Source organism: Anguilla anguilla, chromosome 5 (assembly GCF_013347855.1).
Source record: "Anguilla anguilla isolate fAngAng1 chromosome 5, fAngAng1.pri, whole genome shotgun sequence".
NCBI lineage: Eukaryota > Metazoa > Chordata > Actinopteri > Anguilliformes > Anguillidae > Anguilla > Anguilla anguilla.
Genome location: NC_049205.1, coordinates 9187439 through 9213928, shown reverse-complemented (window position 1 = coordinate 9213928; position 26490 = coordinate 9187439). Strand labels below are relative to the sequence as shown.

Genomic DNA, 26490 nt, shown 5'->3' with positions numbered 1-26490 from the left:
TAAAATACAATTTCCTGTAAAAGTTAGTTCAGTTTTCTTTTATTTGTTGCTCTTTGTGGCTGCCCAAGACCCTTTGCCAGGAAAGACTGCCGTTACTCCGCCTTGTCCTGTGAATTCAAAAAGAGAAAATATTTTAGATTTTTTTTGTGTTTCATTGAAGTTTGTTGTTTGAAATAACTTACTGTACCCCCTCCTAATAGTATATAAAAGTCATAAGGATTATAAGGGCCCAGCTCAATGACGGACTGGCAAATGCCCATCTGACCACATGTTTTGAGCGAGCAGTTGGTCGTGCTGTAGTACCCTGACTCTCCATGAGAGTATAAGCTTTTAAAAGGATTGGTTATCTCCACAAACCAGAAGATTTCCTGTTCCCGATGAACTGGTCTTGAGTCACTTGCTCTGCAGAGCTCATTGTCTGTACAGATGTCTGTTCTGTATCACACACACACACACACACACGCACACACTGTTAAAAGTGCAGGCACACAAAAAGCAACACAAGCAATATCAGATTAAATTCAGGGTACCTTAATTCCAAGTCTTTCAGACCAAAGGAAACAACCCCTGACAAAAGAGGGTCACACACACACACACATACACACATGCACACACACACACACACGCTCACACACACATAGTGTGTAAGGAAAAGAGCATTGCTGGGTGGGGTCTTTCCTCAGATGGGAAACCAGCTGTGGTAGCGGAGGGGAAATGGTGCAGGGAGGGAGGGAGGGAGAGAGAGAGAGAGAGGGAGAGAGAGAGAACACAATGTCTTAACCCTGCCCCTGGGACTAAAGGCGGGGTCTTATCACAGCACAGCCATACTCCTCGCAAACACCTGGCACCGTCCGTCACTTCTTTTACAAAGGGGAGGCTTGATTGGCGATTTGGGGGTCGCCAAATGCAGAGTGAGGATTTATCTTCAGTTGATAAGTAGATGGACCCAGGCCCCGTGTTGAAGTCCCATGCCCAGATTTCTTGTTCCAGGTTCTTTGGTCACAGTGATGGTCTACCTCTAGGGAGGCCATGAGGCTCTGATGTTTCGCTAATGAGCTGTGCGCTTGCCTCACTTTAAATGCGGCTGCGTAGATGCTCGTGTGAAACTGAAGCAAAGGTATACACAGTGCTCTGCAGCAGATATGGGCGGATCTAGCCACATCATTGGCTCATGTGACAAAATAAACAACAACTTGGTAAACAATACACTGTTATTGTTATTACTGGCAGTCGGTGTACGCCCTTGGTGTGTGCGGCAGTCGTCGTTCTGATACCAGAACCTGTGCGTTGTGTCCCACACACGCCCATCTCCTGAGCACACGGGCCAGGCACGCACCCCCCCCCCCCCTACCTACGAAGCTGAAGGGTACATGTCTGACGCAAAGCATAGTTCATCTGGCATCCGTTGACGAGGACGAGAGCGAGAGCAGTCCTGCCACTCCCTCTGAAGAGATGCTGAGCACTCAGTCTAACCACCTCTTTTTTTTTTTCCTTTCTTGAACAATTGTTTATTGGCCATTTGCAACAACAAAGCCGGGAAATGACTTTACAGTAGGCCTAAAATATTTCAAAGGATAAAAACAGACGAGTCACAAAAAGAATCAATGCAGAATTGCTGAATACCTAGTTTTTATTTATTTACTTATTTATTTCCAAACAGGTATACAATGAAACATGGAGAAATGATGCCAGAATGGAGATTTAGAAGTATACAGAAAGTCTTAAGTTGTGGATTTTACTAACTTTATGCTTAGAAACGTGTAGCTGGCCGCTAGGATTTAGGGGTTAGCCGCTGGGATTTGCGCAAAGCTTCACGAGTGGCCGTAAGCTTCTTTTTGGGGAGACGTGGGCTGTGAGACCAGAGTTAATTAGGCTGTTTGTCAAAGAGCAGGCGGCCTTGTTGACATCGTGCTACGGCTGGTCCCGGTGCTGCAGCTGGTCCGGCCGCGTGCGGTTCCCCAGCTTTGGGGTTCCAGCGGAAGAGCCCGCCCAAATGGGGCCCCTCTGGACTCTGCCCAGGCGGCCCGCCAAGGGTGCTGCGTTCCGATTGGCCCAAGGAGCCCACGAGGGCACCCCGCACGGAGACAGCTGGGTGGAGAGAGAGAGAGTGGTGGAGAGCGAGAGAGGCAGAGAGTTGGAAAGAAAGACGGGGAGAGTGGAAGAGCGTATGCGTGCCTCTGTGTCCGTGGAAACAGGAGACTGGCGGCTTTGTGTGTTTGTTTTTGGTGGCTCCTTGTTTCTCCTCCTCCTCCTCCCGATGTCCTCTCAGTTGGGTCTTTGGAGCTGCACCTCCACCGAATTCCCAGCCAGCCCTGCTCTGAATTCCACCTTCTTGCCCCGCGCTAACTTGGGCCAGCCCTGTGACCTCACTCTTTTAACCTGCCTGCTCATCGGATCCTACAGGTTCTGTATCGTTCCTCTGTGTGCAGCTTTGGGCAGGAAGGGGTGGAGAAGTAAGTCACTTCTGACCTTAAAAGTGTTTTTTCTTATTCAGCATCCCAAGGCATGATTTGTTCATTATTATTTTTGTTCGAATTATTATTTTTTTACTTGTTTGGCAGTATGAGGATATGTGGTCATAGGTTTCTATGCAGGTTTTACTGTATTGTTCACTGAAGGTAGGTTGGCCTGTGCTGGCCTGTGCTGTCCAGCCTTGCATTACTTGAACTGGGGGTTTTTTTTTATGAACCTTTATAAGTTTCAGTGTAAGCAGATATGGAGATGGAGGATGAGTTTGTTGTCATGGTGGTCAAGAGACTTCCTGGACACATCCTATAGGCTGTAAAACTGTGGCAAGTTGAGACTAGATCGACAATATATACATGAAGATGCACTGATTGGGCTACAGTCAGTAGATTAAAATGATGTTCCTAAAAAAAAAAAAAAGTTAATTTTTATGTTATGTTTTCATAACATAATTTATGAAAAAAAATAGTTGGTAAATACTAATCGCATCACTAATTTATATATTTGCTGTTCCGTTTAATTTCCTAACCTTTCATGTGCTTATGCAGCAGTTTTGTCAATCACGTCAGTTTTGTCAATCGTACAATTTATTTGTTTATTGTTTTTTTTACTTAGATGAAAATGATACTGGGTTGAGCAAGAATGTTTCGTTTCGAGCACTTGAATAAATTGCTTTTGTTGATTGATCCTGACATTTGATCAACAATAAACGCTTAAGCCGCCAGTCAACACATCAAATGACTGAACTGACACTGCGTTCCATTTATAGTCACAAAGGTATTCATCACGTACTTTGACTCGTTTCCTTGTCTGTTGACGAAGGCATTCATCGCATACTTTTTTCTTTTTTTTTTTGTATTTTTGCGTTTGTTTAATTTCAGCTCCAGCTGCGAGCGCTGCCGTCACCAAAGCCGGCGATAAAATCGCCCCTTCGATGGTTGCGGGGGGGCCTCTGGTTTTGGGCGGAGTCTCCGCCAGCAGGGCCGGAGGGGTCCGAAATCGAGCCGCTACGCTACCTGGAAAGAGCGCCATAGGTGAGGAGGGGGACGGTGACGGAGAGTCGGAGAGAGAGAGAAATCACGCATACCGGTGACGCAGCGACATTTTTAGCTGGTTACTGTGATTGTGCAGTGTCGTTTCCTTTGTCTCCGATACTTGTGCTGGTTTTGGTAAAACGTGAACGAGAAAATATTCTGTGCATAATTATTGCCGTCCTTCATTTTGATCCATTATATCTTTGCCACCTCTGTGTTCTGGAACTTTCTGCCGTCCTTGCCTGTGAGCCATGGTCACATTTAGCTTTTTAAAAAAAATTTTTTATCTCAGTGGACTCCAGGTTGACTTCTTGTGGTGTGCTCCAGTCTAGGGCCTACACTTTGTTTGGGACATTCAGAGACTAGAATCTGGAAATGCCATTCCACCTACTCTAAGGTAATGGTAAAACACAATATATTTAGACACTGTTTGAGTTATTGGGGAATAGAAGCGCCGCCACCCCCCCCCCCCCCACCCACACCCCCTTATCTTCCACTGATTAAAAGTTTCATCACCATGATTAAATAACCAACCATCAGCCCAGACAATGCCCTTTTTGAAGTGGGGGGTCTAGACGAGAGCACGTGTGAATAGCCCCCTGTCTGCCCCCCTTGCAGTGCCCTATGTCCCCCTCCACCCCCCACCCCCCCGCCCCACAGGTATTGGACCCTATGATCAGGGGCACTCTGGGGCACTTACGCAGGTCCAGTCATCAGCATAGCCTCTTGGATTCTTGCCTGGCCGCGTCTGTCCGCTGCTCTTAGCTAGTCCCGAGCGAAACCTTTTAAGGCCTCTCTGCTTCTGTGTGGCACCAGGCTGTAGGGCCGCTGCCGTTACCGTGGGCGCCGTCTCCAGGCAGGCGCCGAGCCCGCTCCAGCGCACCAGACTCGTCCGGCCAGCCGCTGCTCTGCCAGGTAAGGGGTTATCGGCTGTGTGTGTGTGTGTGTGTGTGTGTGTCTGTGTATGTGTGTGTGTGTGTGTGTGCGTGCGTGCGTGTGTATGTCTGTGTATGTGTGTGTGTGTATGTCTGTGTGTGTGTGACTGTGTGCTTGTGTGTGTGTCTGTGTGCGCGCGTGAAATTACTGTGCATATACTTGTGTACTTTTTAACGTATTAAGTTAGTAACATGCTTCTGTAAAGATTACCTTTTCGTAAGACAAAGCAAACCTTTAATGTATTTAGTAAGTGTAGGCTTTGTTGGCCCCAGAGCACATATGAGTGAGCGAGTTCGTGAATTTGTTGAGGACGTGTCAGAATTTATTGAGGACATGTCAGTGTTTGTATTTGTGGACAAGGGGGTGAGGGGTGCATGCGGGGGGTGGTGGCGTTTACACTGGCGACAGCACACATTCAAAAAATTCACTGTGCTAATTAAGTAAAGAGTGTGGGGTATACAAGTACTGTCGTCCCTAATCAACAGTGACACATACTGCTCGGGGAAAAGGCGGTTAAAATTTAATGAGCGATGGTTAATCTAGGTCCTTGCACAACTGTGCGTACGCTCCGTGTGCCTGCAAACAAGAGGTGGATAGAGATTGTTTCTTTGATGTGAACGGGTCAGCTTTAGAATGTTGCAAACCGTGAGTGTCGGGAGAGTCGCCGGTTAGTTGCAGCTTGTTGCGTCGCAAATCTTTGTTCTGAACTAGCCTTTAAAATGCATGAGAAGGAATACTGAATTTAAAACCACGACGGTCTGGTGAACGCTATAAACATTACATCCAAGCTATCAACAGCAACAACAATCTCCTGGCTGGATTTATTATAATATAGAGTCATATTTTCTGGAAAAAAAAAAAAAAACAAATAACAAGAGAGTTACAGATTATTTTCTTGAAAACTTATAATGCTATGCTACATAGAATTACAGGTTCTACTACTGCTCGTATGCGTTGTTTCATTTTTCATTTGACGTAAACTAGAAACTGTTGATGAGGAAATAAACAACTGAAAAAATAAAACAGATCGTTTTGGGCGGGCCTCTCAAATAAGGTCTGTGTACGTATAGCACTGCATTCTCAGCTCCACAGCTGCAGAAGATGCCAGACGATGCTTTTTTTTTTTTTTTTTGTCTTCTGGATCCAAGCCAAGTTTTGAAATGGGATTCCGTTGATGCGGGCGCACCTTGAGTACGCTCAGACGGTATCGCTTGCGTTAATCTCGCATAAGCGCGGCGCAGACTGTCTCGTACGCGGGCTACGGACGCCGCTGAGAGGAGACGGCGTTTGTTTGTGAGGAAGGGGGGAAACCAGCGCCGCTTCCGAAAACCCTGCTCCCGCAGGGGGCACCCCCCCCCCCCCACCCTGCCCACCCGCCCCCACCGCCGGTGACACGGGCTGAAATATGAGCCGCCTGTGGGCAGACCGCGCGGGGCGGCCGTTCTCTGAACGCGGTGGCGCCTGCGGTCTCCCTCCCAAACTCCCACATCCTGGCACGGCGAGACCGCGGCGCAGTTGGCAGAACCACGCGGAGTCCCAAAAAAAAAAAGGCTGCTTCCCTTAGTTTTCAGACGGAGGGTAGATGCGTGCGAGAAGGAAGAGGTTTCACACTGTTAAACCTTTTTAGACAGATGTTTCACATACCAGGAAAAAAGAACGTGGAATTGCCTCAGTTTTATTTTCCCAGTCGTGTCTTTCAAACTTGTCTTATTAAGCGGAGGGAAAATGCGATTGGGCCACACGTTCCGAAATGTGTGTGATTCTCCAGCCGTCAGCGTTTCTCCCGCGTGCTTTGTGTGTGCGTAATTCCGCTTTTGGCATAATTGCCTCGCAGAGGTTGAGCGTCCATTTTGTGGTGAGGGTAACTTGGCGAAGTCGGCGGTCTTCCCGGAGTAGTAGTGAAGATTGCGATGGTCAGTGTTGCGGCACCGTTAGGTCGCTGGTGATGAGGGTTCGAGCCGTGAGAGAGAGCTCATATTTTGATTCTGGTCGAGGATTTCTCAATGACTGTGCCCATTATGATTTTATGTCTGGGGCACGTGACTCTGGTTGTACAGATTATCCCATTCGATAAAATCTGGGATTCTCCAATTTGCTTGGTTTTTCAGTGTCCATAAAGGCTTTTTGAAAATTATACGAGTGTTTATACTGTGCATATGAACTGGAGTCTGCATGTTTTGGTGTGAACAGCACGTCCTGCTTCATAAGGGACGATGTCAGTTTTGTGACCTGATTTTGTAATGTCACAATCACTGGCACAATGTGGGGGTCCTCTCTGGGTGATGCGGGTTTTATTTCTAAACGCCGTGAACTCCTTAACTTTAGTTCTGTCCCCCCCCCCCCCACCTATGATGGCTGCGACTCAATTACAGACCCCCTGTCAGAATGGACTTCACCCAAAACTTGGAGGCCCTCCGAAAACCATTGATCCCAGCGAGGGGGTGATTTTTTTAACAGCCCCCGATCCCGTGCCGCGACATTAGCACATAGGCCTTCACCGCAGATCCTGTACTCGGACCAGATCTGCAGCTCCTGCATTCCTTGCGCATTACAGTCCCGCGTTCCTGGCGTCTCTCTCTCTGTTCTGTCTGGGAGGCCGCGAATCGCAGCACAGGAGTTTCCTGTTCTGCCCCGGGTCGCTGCGTCAGCAATTGTCCTGTCCTTAGCCGCACCTCTCACCTAAATCTCATAATGGAAAAGCAAACAGAAACACTGTGAGAGCCTGTTGCATTGCATAAGTTAACCCTAACTTTAAAGGATTACTGCTTTCGTTTTTTAATAGTCACCATAGGCCACACATCAACGCACAGTTGTTAATGAATTATCTACTGCCCCCTTTTCTTTTTCCCTTAAGTTGTCCCCATCCGCCCTTGAACCTTTAGGAGAATCTTAGACCCCAGGCCTGCCCATGTCCCTCTCCCTCTCCCCCCTCCCTCCCAGGCATCACTAGCTCTGGTGTTGAATAGAGCTGTGTGCTCACTGAGTTTGGGATGGGGGGGGGGGTTGTAGGGGGGAGTGAGATGTCGGTTAGGTTGCATTGAATCCTTTTGGTAAAAGCTGAGATGGTCGTAGTGGCATGATAACACAGAAAGGACCTAGACAAATTTATTATTTTAAACCTAACCTAGATTCTACAGCGCGTTGAACCCTGTCTGGACTCTTTGCCTATGATGCCGTCGTGGTTCAGTCAGTGGGTGCACAACATTGCGTGCACTCTGAGGATGGAATGTTTCAACGGGGACGATTGAACATGCAGTACTGAGCCTGGAGGCAGGTATCTTCTATGTTGGATGCGCGAGGGGCAGTCAGGTGTACCTCAGAATGTAGTATGTACAACCACAATTACATGTTCTCAGTGCGGTTGCCAGTCACACCTGCAATCTTGCGGTAGAGTGGTGTGAATATTGAGGACATCCTGTAACTGAAGATACATTGGCATGTGCCAGTGCCATTCCCCTCGTTCCGAATAACACTGCCACCAGTGACATAATCGGCGTTCTCTGTGTGCTGCAGTAACCGAACGTACCAGGAGAGGGAGCCCTGTAGTTGGGAAACTAGACTGGCGTGTTGTTTGCAGATGGGGGACCTTATTATAAAATGCTCTTCAACGTAAATCATATCTTTCAATGTCAAAATCTACCACACATTCTGTGCGTAGTTTACTGCAACCCACAGCATGTGATGTAACCTTTCCAGCATCAGGCTTTTATTGTAATCATTAGTTTTAAAACGTGGTCAATTTCAGACGGTGTTTTGATTGGCAGCCTGCATTAGAGAGCATGGTCTTGAGTGCTGTTCCCCATCTCTCTGAGGTTGATTCACGCTACCGACCTCACATAATTCATGGAGTCTGAGAGGTTGCATGTCTCATATTAATCTCAACGTGTGTCCCATTCTTGACCTGATGCCACAGTAATGATGTGTCATTTACAGAATAATAGAGTAATATGTGCACTCGATACATGAAAACTTTTTCTTTTTTTTTTAACAGAGGTGGATGAGTCTGTTTTTTTTCTGATTTATTTTGATAGGCTAATAAACCATCATTGAATTCCTAGAATCATAGATCACAAAATTACTTGGTTAAAAGTGAATTGATTAAATCTGTCGATTAATGTCTTTCTTTCTTTTTGGAGCCAAGTGTCCTTTCAGCAATCCCAAATGTACACTCACAATGGTAGAGACCTTGGAATGCTTAAATGCAATGGTTTTTAAGAACGTCTGCAATGCGGTGCTTTCCACACGTTACAGGGCATTTCACATTTGGATAAGCAAAAGGGTTTTGTGTGTCTTATAGGTGGAAGTCACTGAATATGAGGACTGTTTTGGCCACAAACTGATTTTTATTTTGGCAATCTCCTTGTGTAGTCATATCAAGACTGCATATTTGTAGGGAATGATATGGTGAAGAATTTGACATTGTGCTTGTTTGTTGCTATTATTACATAAATGTTTGACTGTCTAGTGCCTATGGTTCACTATCTGGAATTGAAGAGCAATCAGTTTGTCTATCCAGTCGGGTAGGTGCGACTTCAGAACATTCAGGGGTTTTTTTGGAGTTGGTAATAATAATAATAATAATAATAATAATAAATTATTTTCATGTGACATGCCTACTGGATCACTATGTTCAGACTGACCTGGCTGTGATTGATGGGCAGTGAGAAGTAGGCGGGGCTAGTGTTCAGTCTGGCCTGGCTGTGGATGATTGGGCAGTGAGAAGTAGGCGGGGCTAGTGTTCAGACTGGCCTGGCTGTGGTTGATGGACATTGAGAAGTAGGCGGGGCTAGTGTTCAGACCGGCCTCCTGAAGAAGGGCCTCCAGGCACCGAAAATTGCACCGCAAACCACGCCCCTGACGCCCCATTAATCAAGAGCTGAGAGCGTCTCCTTGTCTTAACTCATCCCCGCTTGTTTGTCTCTTGATTTCTTTTTTGCTCCAGGACTTTCTCTTTTTTATATGTAATAGTTCAGCAGATGTCCTCATGTAGGGTTACTTGTTTTATCTACTGGGTGTGCCAATGAAAGTAGTTAAGGACAGTGAATGGGGGAGCGGGGAGGGGGGTGTAGGGGGTTTGCTGCAAATTGGTTACGGGCGACCTTTTGAACATGTTTCGCAGCCCCCAACCCCTCAAGAGCGACTTGGTTTGACCGCGGGCTCTGATTCGCTGAGATCCTGTCCTGCCGCGTTCTGCTTTGTGGCGACACGAACGGTCCGTTTCTGCTCAAAGGTACCTGGAAAGTTAGGCTAATGGCGGGTGCTGCGGGGCTGCTGGCTTTCTCTACCGCCAACCCCCACCCACCCCTCCCCCACCCCAACCACACACATCCGACTCCATGTCCCCTTAGTCACACTGCGGACCTCTCCGCTGTTTATTTTTTGATCGCCGGGTTTCCCCAAGTGTCGCGCGGTCCGCTCTGAAGCGCCCGTGAGCCTCGGCTGCTCCCGTGGCGGGCGTAGACAGGGCGTGTTTCTGACGGCTCCCTGGTCGCGGGGCCTGAGTGGTCTCCGCATGGTTCCACCGGGGTCTTGAGGCCCAATCCGGATGCCCCTGCACGTGCCACCTCAGCCGTACAGGCACTGCGAGAACCTGTGGCCCCAGCGTGGCACGTCCCCGTAAAAGCACCCAGCGTAGGGATGCACCCCAGCAGTGGGCATCGGTCCCTATGGCCTAGAGCCCAGCAGGGTAACTCCTAATTGGCCGTGGCATCCCCTATGGAGGGAGGAGTGCTTTAGTCAGCAGGGATTTTGACAGTTCTGCAGAGCGCTGTAAATGGTTCAAATGGAAGGATGCTACGTGCTAGCCTGCACTACCACCGTGCTGTAAGTGCCAGAGCAAAGTCAATTTCTTTCTACCTAAAATAAATTTAAAAAAATAAAAACGCTGCAGATATCACTCTCGCCCATTTGATATTGATTGAAAGCAGACCTCTGGATTCCTCGCGATTGAGAATTAGAGCAAGACGAAGCTGCGTTATGGAGGCTAATGGCTGTTGTTGAGTCATGCTAATGCTTCTGTGCACCCTAGAGAGTGCCGTACTGTCTGCGCAGCTAATGCACCACCCTCCTCCACCCCCACCACCCCCCCCCACCCCCGTCCTCCACCCCCGCCTGTTGTCCGGGATTTATGGATCGACGCACTTCGTGCTTGAGCTTGAGTCTGAGGAGTTGTTTGTGGTGCGGTCCGTTTGTCTGGTTTGTCCGTCTGTCCGGTCTTCGTTTTTTTTTTTTTGGTGGGGCACGAGGGGGGGGGTTCGCGATGCTGAGAGGCTTCTCTTTTGTAGTGGACCGGACCAAGAAGCGGGGGGGACCCCGGACCCAGCCGCCCCCGGGGAAGCCTCAGGCGGGCCCCCCTCCCCGGGACGGGAGGAGCCCCCGTGCCCCAAGTCAGGACGTCCAGCAGCTGAGGAGCCTGCTAGCAGCCGGTGGCCGCAGGTTCGAGGCCGTCACCGTGGTGATGCAGCAGATTCTCGCGGAGGTAGGAGGCGCCCAAACCCCAAACCTTGTGTATCTCTTTATCCGCCGCCCCCCCCCCCCCCACCCCGTCTGTCATGTACGCCGCATGTGTCACTCTGTCCCGTTCATTATTGCAGAAATAAGGAAATATAGTAAATAAGCTTGTGCTGCAGTTTTTAATCAGCATTTCTGAACGTGTTGTGTAATTTTAAAGACTTCTGCTTGTTCTGAGAGAATGCAATGATCCCTGTGTCATTGGTTAGCATTTAGAGCGATAAAGGTTTTAATTGACGCACTGGACAGCTGTGATGTAGACACTGCAGGTTACGCTGTTGATTGAATCACTGTTGGTGGCTGTATTGGGCAGCTTAGCTTGTTTTGTTTACCGACCGCCCTGATCAGTATTTAAACATTTAAAAAAATTTTAAAAGTCTGTGAAGAAATACTTTTCTGTGTGAGTATGTGTTTGTTTGTGTCCATGTATGCATGTGCATTGGTCATCAGGGTCTGCAACGGCGCATTTCAATTTTACTGGTGAAATTCTCTACAGATGACATGATTGGCTTGCTTGGAATTTGTTGCTAGGAGGTCCAGTTTTCCACAGAGCAAGGGGAGGGAGGGAAGTGATATCTCACAGCACTCTCTCTCTCTTTCTCTCTCTCTCCCTCCCTCTTTCTCTCTCTCTCACTCTCTCTCTCACGGACGCGCGTACACACACACGCACACACACACACTTGCATGCATGTACAGGTATGCACATGCATAGTCACATGCGTGTACGGGCAGGTGGGCCCAGGAGCACACACACACACACACACACACACATGCGCTCTCCTCCATTTTGTTTTGTCCTTGCTAGGGCGGCGGGTGTCTGTTTCCCCATGGCCGACTGGCTGGCTGATGTAGAGAAGTGAGATCATCACAATGCTGCGAAATGGAGCATTCTTGAAATGCTTTTGTACTTTTCTGGTGAAAATGAAAACGTTATGCTCTTTTTCTGTTGTTTTTACCCGCCCCCCGCCCCCCACCTCCCCTCCTGGAGTCTTGTCACATGGTTTAAGAAAATGCCAGAATTCCAAGCTTTAGTCATAATTTGTGATGTATAGTTTGCTTGATTTTACGCTGAGCCTCTTGGTTTGTAGTTTGCTTAGTTTGTGATGCGTTTGCCTGTTGATGCTCTGTAGTTTTCTTGGTCTGTGATGAGTTTGTCTGTAGATAGACTGTAGTTTGATTGGTTTGTGATGTGTTTGCTTGTAGATGGTCTGTAGTTTTTTTCATCTGTGATGAGTTTGCCTGTAGATGGTCTGTAGTTTGTTTGGTCTGTGATGAGTTTGCCTGTAGATGGTCGGTAGTTTTCTTGGTCTGTGATGAGTTTGTCTATAGATGCTCTGTAGTTTTCTTGGCCTGTGATGAGTTTGCCTGTAGATGGTCTGTAGTTTACTTGGTCTGTGATGAGTTTGTCTGTAGATGGCCTGTAGTCTGCTCATAGCAGGAAAATGGAAAGTTGTAACGCAGAGGTTTTGTCCATGAATCAGTGTTCACTCACCCCTGTGTGTTTTGTGCCCGTTTGTTTCTGCCCAACTGATCTGTTGTGGTGAGTGTGGTATGCATAACAGATGTAGATGACAGAACACACAATACTGGTGACGATCCTTGTATGTGGGTGAGAGGGAAAAAATAGTTTCCTTTGTGCAAACTGGAATATTCCCTGACAAGCCTCTATTTTTACTTGGTGGCTTTAATGCATTTATTTACGCATTTTTGTTGGCTGATTCATTTGTGTGTTTGTTTATGTGCTATTCCAGCGAGTATGTATGTAAGTATGGTTTTCCTGGAACTTCTTGTTGCCCGTTACTGAAGTGCCGCACGTACTGTGCGCCACACAACCCACAGTTATCCTCGGAAACCACTGCACACACACAGCCCTGTGTATAGCCTGTTCGGTGAAGTCACAAAGGAATTCTTAACCTTATCTGCCGTAGAGATCTCTGTGTATCATAGATATGTCTTTGTACCGTACATGTCACCTCTGTACTCAATTGCTTCTGCGTGCGTACACGTCACTCACAGACAGGAATCAAGGCAGATGGAACTCTTTGAATGGACGAGCGTGCGGTTTTTGGACAAAGAGGCAGTTTTCAGTTTCGGTGTTTTTGCTAATTGTCGTATTATCTCCTAAAGCCAAAGATGGCTTCGGTCCTCTAGGGCTCCGGTGTGCCAAGCAGCTCCGCAGGTTCTGTGCGCGTGTGACACGCCTTTCCCTGGCTTCTCACCTGAGCGCACTGCGAGTGACAGGCCTTTCTCTGGCTTCTCACCTGAGGGAGCTGAGAGTGACAGGCCTTTTCACACCAGAAGCCCAAACGTGCAATTATGACCGATCCCTCCATTATTCTACGTGAGAAGTGCGGTGTAGAAGCGCGAGAGCGGTGGCTGCATTCGCGCTGCGGGCAATAATGCCCTGTTGGGATTACTGCGGGGTGTAATTTTGATCTTATCCCGAGATGAGCTCGTCACAATGCTGGAATAGCAGTTTTTTTTTTTTTCCCTAAGAGAGTCATCTGTGGACGTCGCGTCCCGTGTTAAAAAACGAAAGTCCTCCGGCCCGTCCCGCGCGGACGGCGTCGTCCTCTGAACCCGCCGGCTTCGCGTGCTTCTCTCGTTCCGCGGCGAAATCGGCGGCGAGGGGCGAGTTAGCGGTCCGTTCGCGGCGCGCGTAACTGCGGCCGCGAGTTCCACCGATACGGTCCTAATGCGGTCAGATTCAGACGCCGATACGGTCACGAACCGGGGAGCGATGGTCGGTGTTAGGATTTCGTTTTTTTGGTCTTTTTGGGGCGGATTTCCCATCTTGTTAGCTGTTAATTTAAGCCCTTAATTAGACTTTTTAATTAATGCGACTCTTCCCTGTCCCATCCGCAAAATGCAAGATGGCTGTGTTCTTCTGGTCTTGCCTCTGGGAATTCTTCACGGGGATTCCTGTTTGGTTCAGGATGCGCTGTGTGCGATGTACGCGCCGCGGTTTGTGTTTGAAATGGATTCGCACCATAGAGTTCTTTGCTTTGCTTCGCTTCAAATTAAGAGCGATCAATCAAACCAGCTACTGCTACCCCCCGTGCTGTGAGATTATGGAAGGGTTTTATTTGTACACGCAACGAGAAAGAGGGATGCTCCTGGCGATGGTGGGTGGTTTCTTTACCGCTGTGTTCCATCTGGGAATTCTGGGATTGGATGGCGTTTGGGTAATAGGAGACACTGGAACACTGGAGGAGAGAGATTAGTCAGATGAGCCGTTCTATCGCGCTGTTGGAATGCCGGTCGAAACGCAGTGTGAGAACACACAGAATGCAGCGGTTGAAAACAGGGAATGCTGTTGAACATCATTTGCCTATGAAGAGATTCCGCCGAACTGGCTATGTAAATTGTAAATTTTTCCGAGGGAACCGTCATTAGGGGGTGGGGGGGTGGGGGGGGTGAGGGTATGAACCATAAGCTCTACGGGGCTGCTGGGTGGCTCATCCTGTAAAACCGCTGTTCTGGTGCGCAGTCGGGTGTCAGGTATGGACCATGGCCCAGGGTTAAGACACGGACGTCCACGAAGCCCTGCTGGCCGCCCGTTAAGCCGCAAGCAAATCACTTCCTCTGACTGACGTCCGAGCGAGCTCGACTCTGTGGCGCGATGGGAGCAGCGGCCCAGGAGGAGAACGCGGACGCTCCTCCTGCGCCTCCTCAGAATCAACAGTGGGGGTTGCGACGAGTGCGAGTGCATAATTGTGCGTTCCAAATTTAGGAGGAAGTTTAAAAAAAAAAAAAAAAAAGTGGACAGGTTCAGTAATAGTGTGTTGAAAGGTAGGAAAGATTTACCCCCCTGATCGCCACTCCCCCAACCCCCCACCCCCTCCCAAAAAAAAAAAAAAAACAGAAGTATGTAACCTTATTTGCATTGTTGTCCTCATTCAACTCTGAAAGTGAGCTGTGCTTTGCTGTGCAGAAAGCCAGGGGTGGGGGGGGGGGCAATATTTATGGTGCCCGTTGGCTGGGCTCCGCCCCTCAGCTGTCGTAGACGTCAGGCGTACCATCTGTCGAAAGGCCAGGCCCAGGAGAACTTGTTTGCTCTTGATAACCCCCTACCTCTACCCTTTCTCTTTCTGTGTTCCTCTCTCACAAATGGGATTGGGGGGGGGGGGGGGGGGGGGGGCTTGTGGGAGGTGGGGGTTTTGGAGTAGAAAGATGTGAAGGCGAATTTCTTTTTATCTGCCCTGGAAAGAAAAAACAGCAACTGAAAGACGATATCTTTTCTTGGGTTGTAAATGTTCCCGGATTATTGTTTGGTGAAATTCTTGTCTCTTGGAGGGAGATGCTTTCACAGCCCATGCTATATTGGCATGCTTAATTTCTTTGAATGTGCTTTTGTTATGGCAATCTGAGGTGCCTCTTTTTTATTCTTTCTTTTTTTTAATTACTATGTTTTTTTGAACAATGCTCAGGAATTCCTTAGCCTTTCCTTGGTCACAGAATCAATTTTATCTCGAAGTATACTTGTAATTCAGAGTGTGTTCAGAGGTCCACGTGGTGGGGGACTGGTCTTTAAAAAACGCACAAGAAAAGTTGGCGGCAGCATTGGTGCAGCGTCTGTAACTCATTAGGTGGAGGGGGGGGAGAAGGGTGGGCCTACATCTGTACGGGAACGTGACAGCTGCCAAGGGAGGAGCCCAAAAACTATGAGGGGGAGGGTGGGGGGGGGTGTTTTTCCACATCACCTGCAAGCAGTTTGGCCTTCACCACTCACTCTTTCAGGCATTACCGTCCCTCTTCTAATAGAAGCGCAGAGTGGTTTTCCCAACCGTGCTTATTATTGTTGGGACTTTCATCTTTAATCTCAGTTGAACAGAACTCACCTGGGTGGAATAAATTATGTTCATGCAAAACTCCAGTGTGACGGCTAACCATTCCCACAGAAAACAATTAATGGGTGAACATTTTATATGAGGTATTTCTGCCATCTGTCCCTCTATGCCCCCCCTTAAAAAATAAAATAAAAGAAATACAAAATAATAATAATACATAATAATAATTTAGTGCATAGTGCAGTTGAAAATGGCTTAAAATTAAACATGATTAATCTGAGGATTTTAAAGGGCAGCTCTGGTTGTTTCCAGGGTTGTTTTCAGGGTTAGAAAAAAGAAAAAAATGTTGCAAAACGTTTTCCAAACTGAAGCAATGCTGCAGTGAACATCCAGTTCTGAAGCCCAAGGACGTTGTGGTGATGAAGCGAATAGGCTGCAGTTTCAGGTGCTCCATTCCACTTCATTTGACGTGAGATTGACAGATCTGACCCAGCCTCCTTTAGGGAAGATCAGACAAGCAACCTGCTCCTCCTGCAGCACCAGTTTGTGTGTGTCCACTAGCTTGCATCACCTTGCACCTATCTCTATAGTGACGGAGGCAAGGGGGGCGGGGGGGGGGGGGGTCTCCTCTTTACCCCACCCCACCCTGTCCCTCAGCCCCGCTGCTGTCCCTTACCTGCTCTTAGGAGATATACGGTAGCTGGGCTGTCCTGGGGGTGGGGCCTGGGGGAAGTTTCTCTGGGATGAGCTCCTGGGATTGCACGCAGGCCAGTCTGTGGACAGGCGTGCGGCGGTGCGCCTGGGTGGGGAAAGGAACACGCTCTCGAACCCGGGACCATGGGCTGCTCGGACAGCAAACCGGCCCGCCCTGGCCTGGCTCGCGGCAGGAAGAGGGTAACAGTGCTCCCTGTCTGGTGTCTGTGGGGCAGGGTGGGGTGGGGTGGGGTTGGGCAGCAGAGGGGGGCGCACTGCAGGCCGAACTCTGCTTGTTTATTTTAGCTTCAGATTGTGGAGACCATTCCCGGGACCTTTTGTGCAGATTTTGGGGGGCCTGGTTTCTGGAGGATTAGGGATCCACACTACGCACAGGATGGGTTCAAGAGATCTGAAGGCTGAGGTGCAGCTCATGGAACAGGAGTGTGTGTGTGTGTGTGTGTGTGTTGTGCAGTCTATCCTGTGTCTTTGAGGATTTTAGGAAATTTGTCTGCATTCTCCATCTGTTAGATGTGAGGGAAAGGAGATGCATGTATATTAGCATCGTGTGCACCAACACCAAGGAAATGCCACCAGTTTTTTTAGATTTTTCTTGTAGGCCTCTTGATGTGTCTGTCATTTTTAGTTGGATCTAATAAATCTGCTGCTGTCTGTGATGCCATGTATGACTGAGAATCACACTGATCTGAGATGGAGGGATATGAGATTATTTCAGATCTCTGGTTCTGAATCAGTAATCTTTCTAAAGTGAGCTGCATTACATAAACCTTTTGGAGAAAAGTGTGCCTGTAGAGAATTGCTCTTGCTATTGGTATTTGGTGTGTGCATTCCCAATTCATGCATGTTTGCATGTACTCGAGTACATTGAGTTCTGTTGAGTTGAGGGATGTTGAGTTCTGAAACACCCCTATGTGAATTTGTTGTTTGTCCCCACAAGCAGAGGTCCAGGAAGATTACCTCATCTTTGTATTCTGTGAAAAAAAAAAGTGTGTTTGTTTTTCTTATAAAATGTCTTGTGCAGGTCCCACCTCCCAAGTCCTAGATTACTTTTGTGTAATTCTCTTTCTGAAGAACTGTAGTTGGCAACACATGATTGTCTTAATGTGTAATAGTGCAACATTTTGTTTAAGCATAGCTCATACATTTAGGCTAACTGCAGTTAGCGGTTTTTTTCTCCCCTCTTCCCTCTCTGCCAGTGAGTTCAAATGAGATTTATTGGTGTGGCAATGAACAGGATTGCGTTGCTAAGGCAAGTTCATAACACAAACTGACATGGCATACATTCCAAAGGCAAACATCACTGACCCTCACTGGAACATCCCTCCCCTTAATACAACAAATGTCTATGAACAGACATTACAAGTACATGTGCAGATGGATTACACAGCATTTGCTGTAAAGATGAATTGAAATGTGGAGTTGTGATGAAATCTGTAAAAGAAGACTCAGGAATTTTTCTCACACTCTTGTTCTCTCTCTCCCCCCCCATCTCTAATTCTCTCTCCCTCTCTCTCTCTCTCTCTCTCCTTCTCTCCCTCTCTCTCTCTCTCTCTCTCTCTCTCTCTCAGCGGGATGAAGCGCGGAAGCGATGCACCGAGCTGTCCCTGGAGTTGGTGGCCTTGCGGGACCGACTGGGTAAGCAAGCGCACAGCAGCCGCGCTCCAGCGGGGTCCAGTGTCTCCCCTTTCAGCTGAGCCCCCGGGGCACAGCTGCCACACCAAACCCAGATGTGTGTGCACTGTGCGGGTGCTGGTTACCAGGGGGGTCTGCGGGTTCAAATCCCAGGGCAGGCACAACAGTCACTCTACGTTTGAGTAAGGCATCTGACTGCATGCCTGCATAGTGCGAAGAAGACATAAAAAGTTCTTGTGTACGTCATCTTGTGGACAAATGCTGTGAACATCACCATCAACAAGGCACCATCTACTGAGCAAGACAATGCGGTGCATTCTAGAGATGGGGAGGAGGGGGTGGTCTTGGGCTGGTGACTCGTGATGCAGAAAATGCCCCTTTCTCACAGATGGTAAAGATGCTTACTTTCTTTTGAAAGTCACCACCTTGAAAGCATTCCGTGCGTGTCTATGCAGACAGCAGCTGTGTCATGTGCTCATGTGTCACAAAGTCCACAGAAGGCTAGAGCTAATGTTGATTCAGGCCGTGGCTAATTTCGGTATGATTAATTTGCTACTGTAGAAGTCACAAACCCACTAGTCTTGAAGCTTCAATGTACTTTCCTGGGTTGTGTCAGGCTGTCCACCAACACTGGTCTCTCATAACTTATTCAGGAGCTGTGCATGTAATGCTAATGTCAGCTCCAGACATTATGTGACAAAGGTGAAAGCTGACCCAGGATAAGTGCCTTGCTTGGGCAATGCTCTAGTGCAATGTAAGCGGTTGTAACGTAGCAGAGCCATAACGCTACCATAGGGGAACCTTTCTTGGCTTAGCCGGGGCAAGGTCATGGTTCCAGAAGATCCCTTGGGCAAAGACGGTTTTTGTAGTGGAGGTATTTTGAGAGTAGATGTTAGACGCTGCTGAACCGGGTGAACTCAGAAGCACAGATCTCTGCACACAGACTGCAGTGTTTGAGGTTTGCTCTCCCACTGAGGCCTGGGGGGTCACGACGTGGTCACAAAGCTACTACAGAATGCTGCGCTTGACCCCACCCCCCCCCCCGCCCCCCCCGCCCAAATCCTAGCTCCAACCCTCAAACCTCTAATCCAAATCCTCGATCTAACCTGCCACCCCACCTGACCCTAACACAAATCGTCTCCCCCAGTCTCAACTTTAACCCCAAAACCCCAAAATCCAATCTTAACCTCCCCACCCCCAACCTTAACCTACAACCCTAATCCTAAATTGTATTCAGACTAATTTTGGCCCTTTCACATGATTTTAAAATGCTTTCACATGGGACATTCGCAGTCTTGTAGGTCTTGTGATGTTTCACATGGGTGCGAAATGAGGTGTGAGAAATTAATTTGGTCTAACGCTAAGCATTTTCAGCCATCGAGATGCTTGACATTGTTTCCCTTATTGATGTTTAGTTCCCAGCCTGCACATACACTGCAAAGAAATGCAAAGTTCCTGTCACTGTCACACTTCTATATGTAGAACAAGACAATCAAAAGAGCCCAGTCAGTGCTAAATGTCAAGTGTTAGCCTAATTAGAGCAGTTTTCTTGTTTTATTTTGAAGAGCTTATATACAAACAAAATCATCAGAGAAGGGAAAGGGGGCTGCCTTGATGCAGCTGGGTGGGGAAAAAACCTGAACACGTTTGGAACCTAGTGTCTTGGACACACTTCTGAAGGAAAAAATTCTTGTTTCTCATGACCGGCCTCAGTGAGCCATGCCACACATCATCTAGCTCATTTGGTGGATCTCAGTTTAACTTGTCACCTTTGGGAGGATTGCAGGCTACCGTGCATCCTGCAAAATTCGCCTGCCGCAGAATTCCGTTGCCGGCCCGCCTTCTCCAGGACGTCTCCCACTTTTCTCTGTTTTCACGTTTACCCCGCTAATCACGTACAGCCGTTACTAACGCTGATCCCCGTAGGCAAGAGCTCCCTTGCGTACATCAGAGCTCAGTTGCCACGTCTGTTAAAAAAACTGCTAGCAGCAGCCAGGGCTGGCATTGTGTGGTCTGGGAAAAGAGAAGCATGCAGATGTTTCTGCATCCAAGAGCCAGTCATGCCGTAGGATTCACCCTCCCCGAACACGTAGACCTAGGGCTGCCAAAAGACACAGGTACTTCTTGTCTGTTGTCGACTTTTTTTTTTTTTTTTTTTTTGGCATTAGTCTGGTCCCTTGACCCCTGACCCCCTGACCTTTCGTAAAACCGCATCGGTGGAATGTGTTACCCTCCTGCCCCAGAGGCTGCCGCAGCGCATTCCACGCCGCGACGCGCACCCCTCGCACACTCTGTCCCAGGCCCCACAAATGCAAAATCCCACCCCCCCCTCCCCATTTTGTTTTTCTTCTTCTGATCTTGCCGTAGGAATTCCAGCTGTGTGGAAGGGAACGGTCCGCCGGCAGGGAAGAGGAGACAGGCGTGGTGTGCGCGTGTTTTTTTTATTTTTTATTTTAGAGCTTCTAATTTATTGTTATCTGTCGGGATGCGAAGGAAATTTAACCAAACGTGAACAAACGTGTTATAAAACAAACTTATTTACTGCAGCCTTAAGCTGTTATTTAGTCAGGGTGTCGCCCCTAGTGTGTCGTGTCTCTCTTAAAAAGCCACAGGCGTGCGTCTCATCTCCTGTGTTTGCTTTGTGTGTCTGTGTGATAACATCCGCATTCTGAATACTTCCGAGCTGACAGATCCTAAGCTGTTTTCGAATGAGGGAACGTATTTACTGTAAGATTTTTTTTTTTTTTCGGGAAATAATTTTTATTGTTGGCAGTGCTACAGAACCATCCCTCGGGCAGTTAATATGCACTGTGTGTGTGTGTCAGACCTCGGGTCAAATACGTATTTGTTTTGTATTCAAGTACTTTTCTACGCTTTACTGGTCTTGTCTGGTGTATTAAAATCAATGAAATACTCTCAAAAAGTGCAAACCCCGCCTTCTGGTCATATTGGCTGGCTCAATTACACCAGGCAAGATCATTAGAGCACAGAAAAGTATTTGAATCTAAAACAAATACGTATTTGACCCAGGTCTGGCGTGTGTGTGTGTGTGTGTGTACACATTTATTTTCATATGTGTATACATTTTTGAGTGTGTGTACCTCTGTGTTGGGTTTTTTTTTTAAATTTGTGTGGACATGTGTGTTTTTTTAAGAGTGTCTTTGTGCGTGCTCATTCCGCAGTGACCACGGCAACTTCCTGCGATGAGCTGGAGAAGGAGAAGGACGAGCTGCGCATGGCGTTCGAGGGCGTGCTCCGGAAGGCTCAGGAGCGTCACCATAGCGACCTGGCCGAGCTGGAGGAGCAGCTGGCGGCCTTCTACTCGGCCGAGTGGGAGAAGGTGCACCAGGCCTACCAGCAGGAGGCAGACAAGTGCCGGAGCCGCATGGTGCAGCAGGTGGGCCCTCGCTCGGACCACACATCCGCCACCATGCAGGAAACTGATCATTTACAGGGTCATGCATGCTCCCCTGCTTGCTCTAGCGGTATGTTGACTGTTAACTATTTAGCTGGGTAGCTACATTGGCGGTGACAGTTTTATGGTTATTCAGTAGCTAGCTACTTATTTATACAACGGGGCTGCCCGAACCTGTTTCTGGAGATCTAGCATCCTGAATATAATGAGCTCCCTGTGGCCCTGCAGTGTGGTGTGGACGTATGCATGCATGTTAAACGTGTGATGTGTTTTTTTTTGGTGGATCCAGGTTGTCTCATAGGTGGGGCTGAGGTTAATGGATGTCTGTTATGACTCTGTTGGGGAATGTGACGGCGTCTGTGGTGTGTCTGATCCAGGCTGACCAAAGTCCACCGGCAGGTTTTCTTTTTTTGTGCTGCTGCATCTGGTCATGGAGCACAGAACCACCTGCTGGAGGTGTTCGATCCATACTTCTCATCCCTTTCATACAGGTGAATGATGTAAGGTCCAAGCACGAGACATTGGAAAAGGAACTGAGAGCCAGTCACTCTGAGAAGATGGAGTCGTTGAAACGGCACTACGAGACGTCTTTTGAAGGTCAGCTGTTGTTTCTGGCTAGCGTGTGATCCTCTGACCTATCCACTGTCCACTAGTAGACTGTTGTTCTTTGTGGAATGCTGCTAGTTGTAGAAGTGAGGGCCCTGCTTTTTGGCTTGGATTCAGCGGGAAGCTGAAATGCAGGCCATGGCCGTGCACGCTGCAGAGATCCTTGGCAGCCTCGCGGCCGTGCCTGCTTGTGCTGACCACAGGTGGCGCTGCTGTCCCCTCTTTCCCTTCCAGAACTTAAGCAAAGTCAAGAGCAGGAGAGGGAAACCCACAAACAGTCCCTGAAGGAAATGGAAACCACGTTATCGGTAAGATGACCTTTCGTTAATGTTTAATTTAGACAAGGTTAAATTTCAAATTGCTCAATGGAATTGCCACTGTACTAATAACAGGCTAACTTAATGTTGTAATTGCGACGCTTAATCTATTATTCCAATGGGCTATTTGCTACATCGCACAAAGCTGTATCTATGTTGTGAATTGACAGTGAGATTACCTTGCAAAAAAAATCTTTAGCCAATCCAATGTTCTTCCAGGAACAAATTCAGGACCTCGCAAGAGAGAACACGACACTGTCCGAGAAGCTTAAAGCTGAAGAGGAAAACCGAAGGCTGCTGGCTGAAAAGAGTCAGGTAATGTTGCAACTCCAGGTCACATCATGTCATACAGATGAGGGTATGTCCCTCCCTCTCAGTACTCTGCTTGAGGAGAGTGACTTCCAGGAAGTTCTACACAATGATTAGTGCTGATCCTTCCCCTCAGATATCTGTGCACCTACTGCCCTTGCTAGTGCCCAGAGCTATTCAAGTGAGGCACGCAACCTTGTTATTGTATTAGTTTATATTTTTGTGGACCCCTTTAACCTAATTGTTGCAACCCCTATGGCATGATGGGATTTAATTTGAATGTAAAATATTATTTTCTTGTTTTCATTTTTTACCAATGAAGCCTCTCAGCGTCTCTCTGTAAAAATCACTTTGCAAATAAAATTGAATTGAATGGAAAGAAATAATGTGTGCTTCATACAGTAGTGTAGATGCTGAAGTGTAGAGACTCTACAAGATGCTGAAGGTTGAAGTGAGTAACAACTGCTGTCCCTGTCTGTGTTTGTTTGTGCTGCTTTGTGTGTATGTGTGTATATGCATTGTGTGTGTGTGTATGCATGCCTGCATGCCTGTGTGTGTGTGTGTGTGTGTTTACACAGGACTCGCATACCCTGTACCTGCAGCAGGAGTTGGAGAGCCTGAAGGTGGTTTTGGAGCTGAAGAACACTGAGCTTCACCAGCAGAACAAGAAGCTCATGGAACTAAAGACACTGGTGAGGAAGAACTGCAGCGAAGAGGTGCTGCCTCCACTGTGTTCCTCAGGCACTCAGTTAATTTGTCACTAGTCATCCAGGGAGGCCTTTGCCCCATCGCTTTTCTCAGGAATTAAAATGCTACCTGCTTTGTAAAGCTATGCATGTTTTTCCGCATGCGTTCATCTTGTGTTGAAATTCAGGCTAAACATAAGAAGCATGGCCTTGATTTCCTATGAATTTCTGTGTTTTTAGATGTCAGCAGCGAGGAAACTGAGTGAAGAGTGAGTAAACTGAATAAACTGAGTGCTCATTTCTCTGTCTCCTTATGTCAGAGGGAAACAAACCTGGATTTGGAAGGATGCCTTCGAAAGACACAGCAAGAGAACGAGGACCTGAAAGCCAGGCTAGACGAGCACACAACCTTGCACAGGTATGATTTTTGTCAGCAAAATCTGGTGTGTCTGTGTGTCTGTCTGTCTTTGTTAGCATGTGTACAACTGTGTAGTGTGTGTGTGTGAGCCTGTGCCTGTGCATGTGTGTGTGCTTATGTGGGCTATTTTTAATATATATATATTTTTTAAATCTCCTCTCTCTCTCTCTCTTTCAGGCAGCTGTCCACAGAGCAGGTGGCCCTGCAGCAGACCATCATGAAGGAGACCAAAATGAACAACCGCCTCTCCCTCCAGAACGAGGAGCTGCTGTGGAAGCTCCACAACGGAGACCTGTGGCCCCCCCGAAACCTGCCCCCCTCCCCGTCCTTCCAGTCCGCCCGCAACTCTGGCCACTTCTCCAGCACCCCGCTCTCCTCCAGCTAGCCATTCGGCTCGGGAGAGCCTTGCAGGAAAATTAAAAACACAGCGTGCCTGACGGTTTTTAAAAACGAGAGACGATACTGCACAGACGCACTTCCCAAGCGAGGCCGGCCTTGTTCTGCACCCTTCTCTCCCGCGCGGGAGGTAGAAACTGAAATCTCAGGACCTGAGGATAACTCAATGACTTCATTCCCTTATCTTTTTTCTATTGTTTTTTTGAGGTGTGGCAGCCGGGGGGAGGGGAGTGTTGTCAAGATGAGATGATGTGACCCACCTTGGGTGGCGGTTGGTGTGCCTTTCCTGTGACCACTGGTGGGGGAGGCAAAGTGGGTGTTTTTGTAGGTTTTGGAAAGCCAGGCCAGAAGCCCTCCTCGAATCGGTGTCTGTTCAAGGGGGAGGGTCACTTTACCTCACCCCACAACTTCAGTACCAGTTAATTTCAATGAAATTGTTACTTTGGCTCTCTGTTTCTGTGAAGCGAGCCACAGATTCCTTTGGGGGGGGGGGAAGTTAACATTGCAGTGTGGCCATTTTTTATTTTATTTTTTCCCCCACTGTTATTACCTTCTGCACCCTGAGCTGTAAAGTGTTAGTAGGGCTGCATTTGTGTGGCTGAGTGGAGCTTGACAAGACACTTGGAGTTTGCGCCGTGCGTCTGTACTGAAACACACGCCTGCCACACTGTAATGGTCACATGTGCCTCCTATTCCAAGCCACCATTTTAGTTTTCTGTTAAAAAAAGTCTTCTGTCACAATTTATCACATTTATAAGCTTGTATTGAGTAATTGCAGTGTTTACACGGACTGATCCCTCTCCCCCCCCCTCCACCACCTTCTCTCATTTTGAAATAAAATCCAGATAAATCAGAAGTTAAACTCTGCCAGGTGTCCTGTCTCCTCAGGTGTCTGGTTTCCTGGTTTGGCATTTTGGAAGCGAGGGTCCAGTCCACGCGAAACCTAGAGATCTCCCTGCTAACCAGAACAATGCCGCTAACTGTACGGTTGCCTAGCAGAGAACGCATTCAAATTCCAAAGACCAGGTAAATTCAGGTAAAGCAACAAGCAGGGGCTGCCCTGCAGTACATCAGACTTACCTCACCCCATTGCACACCAACACAATCAAATGAAACACTAATACATGTAAAAGGGTACCATGTGACCAACTGCTATTCACTAACACAGGAGAATTTCCCAGAACACCACACCCCTTTCCTATCAACACACTATGTACACTCTACTAGTGGTTCCCAACCTTGGTTAGGAGCCTATTGATTCACCTCAGTCTTTAATTTCATTAGTTAAATAATTTTGTTACCTGTTTTTATGTGATTGTTTGCAATATTGCATAATAAGCATAACATGAATGTCAAACTGCTATTCTTCATGCCATGCATAGCCATTTCTGACATAATGCGGTTAAAGAGGGTAAACAATCCCTTTAGTCATGAAAAGCACCTAGTAAAGAAAATTTAACAGCCTGTTAAAATCGAGGTTGAGAACCACTGCACTACGTCATGCAAACACAGAATACTGCCAAGCAGCTATGTTTAGAAGCTCTGTAGTCTTATTTCAGCCTTCTAACTGATTTAGGAGCAATTTATTTATTTTTTATTTCTAAAAAATAAAAAAATCACCAGAAGGAGGTTATTAAGCATGAGCATTTGCCATGTTGAATGGAATCCCGAAGCGCAATGTTACAAGCAAGGACAAAGTTTTCTGAGCAGCATATATACATGTGGGTTCCCCTCACTGTTTTCGCCATACTGAAACTTCTCCACTGCCCCCTAGTGGACTGCTTACAAAACTAGGTTTTGGACGCATTACATCTCCCCAGTCACACGTTGGCAAGTCCATTGCACCTTGATGATTGCCAATCTCATTAATTTCAATCGTCATGTGGTTTTCAGTACCACAGTTAGTAGGACTGCAGACACCTGGACGTACAGTAGCACATTTTTATAGCACTAGGCAATACTGTTTATCTCATAACTGGCATCCAGCAGATGTTCTTATCCAGAGCCTCTTCCACAACTTCGGAATTTTTACATACTGTAGCGTCCATTGATACATTTGGATATAAACTCAATGTTTATATATACGTTGCTCAATGGTACAACAGCAGTGTCGTACAAGGGGGGTCAAACCTGCAACCTTTAGGTTACAAGGCCAGTTCCTTCTCCATTATACTGCACTGTCTTAAGTGTAAAGAGAAAGCACAACAACACACCCAGCTAACTTTAACCTTAAAATTGATCCACGTTCATTTTGGGTTGTA

At 47.6% G+C, this 26490-nt stretch overlaps 1 protein-coding gene across 3 annotated transcripts in view; it reads left to right on the top strand.

Annotated features, from left to right (window-relative positions):
• Positions 1 to 25095, top strand: part of LOC118227932 (microtubule-associated tumor suppressor 1 homolog) — a 34130-nt gene extending 9035 nt beyond the window's left edge. For all 3 annotated transcript variants that reach the window (XM_035419010.1, XM_035419011.1, XM_035419013.1), the window contains exons 4-14: positions 3348 to 3500; positions 4317 to 4415; positions 10721 to 10914; positions 18019 to 18085; positions 21265 to 21479; positions 21989 to 22094; positions 22338 to 22411; positions 22640 to 22735; positions 23308 to 23421; positions 23736 to 23833; positions 24011 to 25095. In XM_035419010.1, coding sequence (XP_035274901.1) covers positions 3348 to 3500; positions 4317 to 4415; positions 10721 to 10914; positions 18019 to 18085; positions 21265 to 21479; positions 21989 to 22094; positions 22338 to 22411; positions 22640 to 22735; positions 23308 to 23421; positions 23736 to 23833; positions 24011 to 24218 — 1424 coding nt within the window. In that variant the 3' untranslated portion in view covers positions 24219 to 25095. The remainder of the gene's footprint in view (positions 1 to 3347; positions 3501 to 4316; positions 4416 to 10720; positions 10915 to 18018; positions 18086 to 21264; positions 21480 to 21988; positions 22095 to 22337; positions 22412 to 22639; positions 22736 to 23307; positions 23422 to 23735; positions 23834 to 24010) is intronic.
• Positions 25096 to 26490: the final 1395 nt, after the last annotated feature.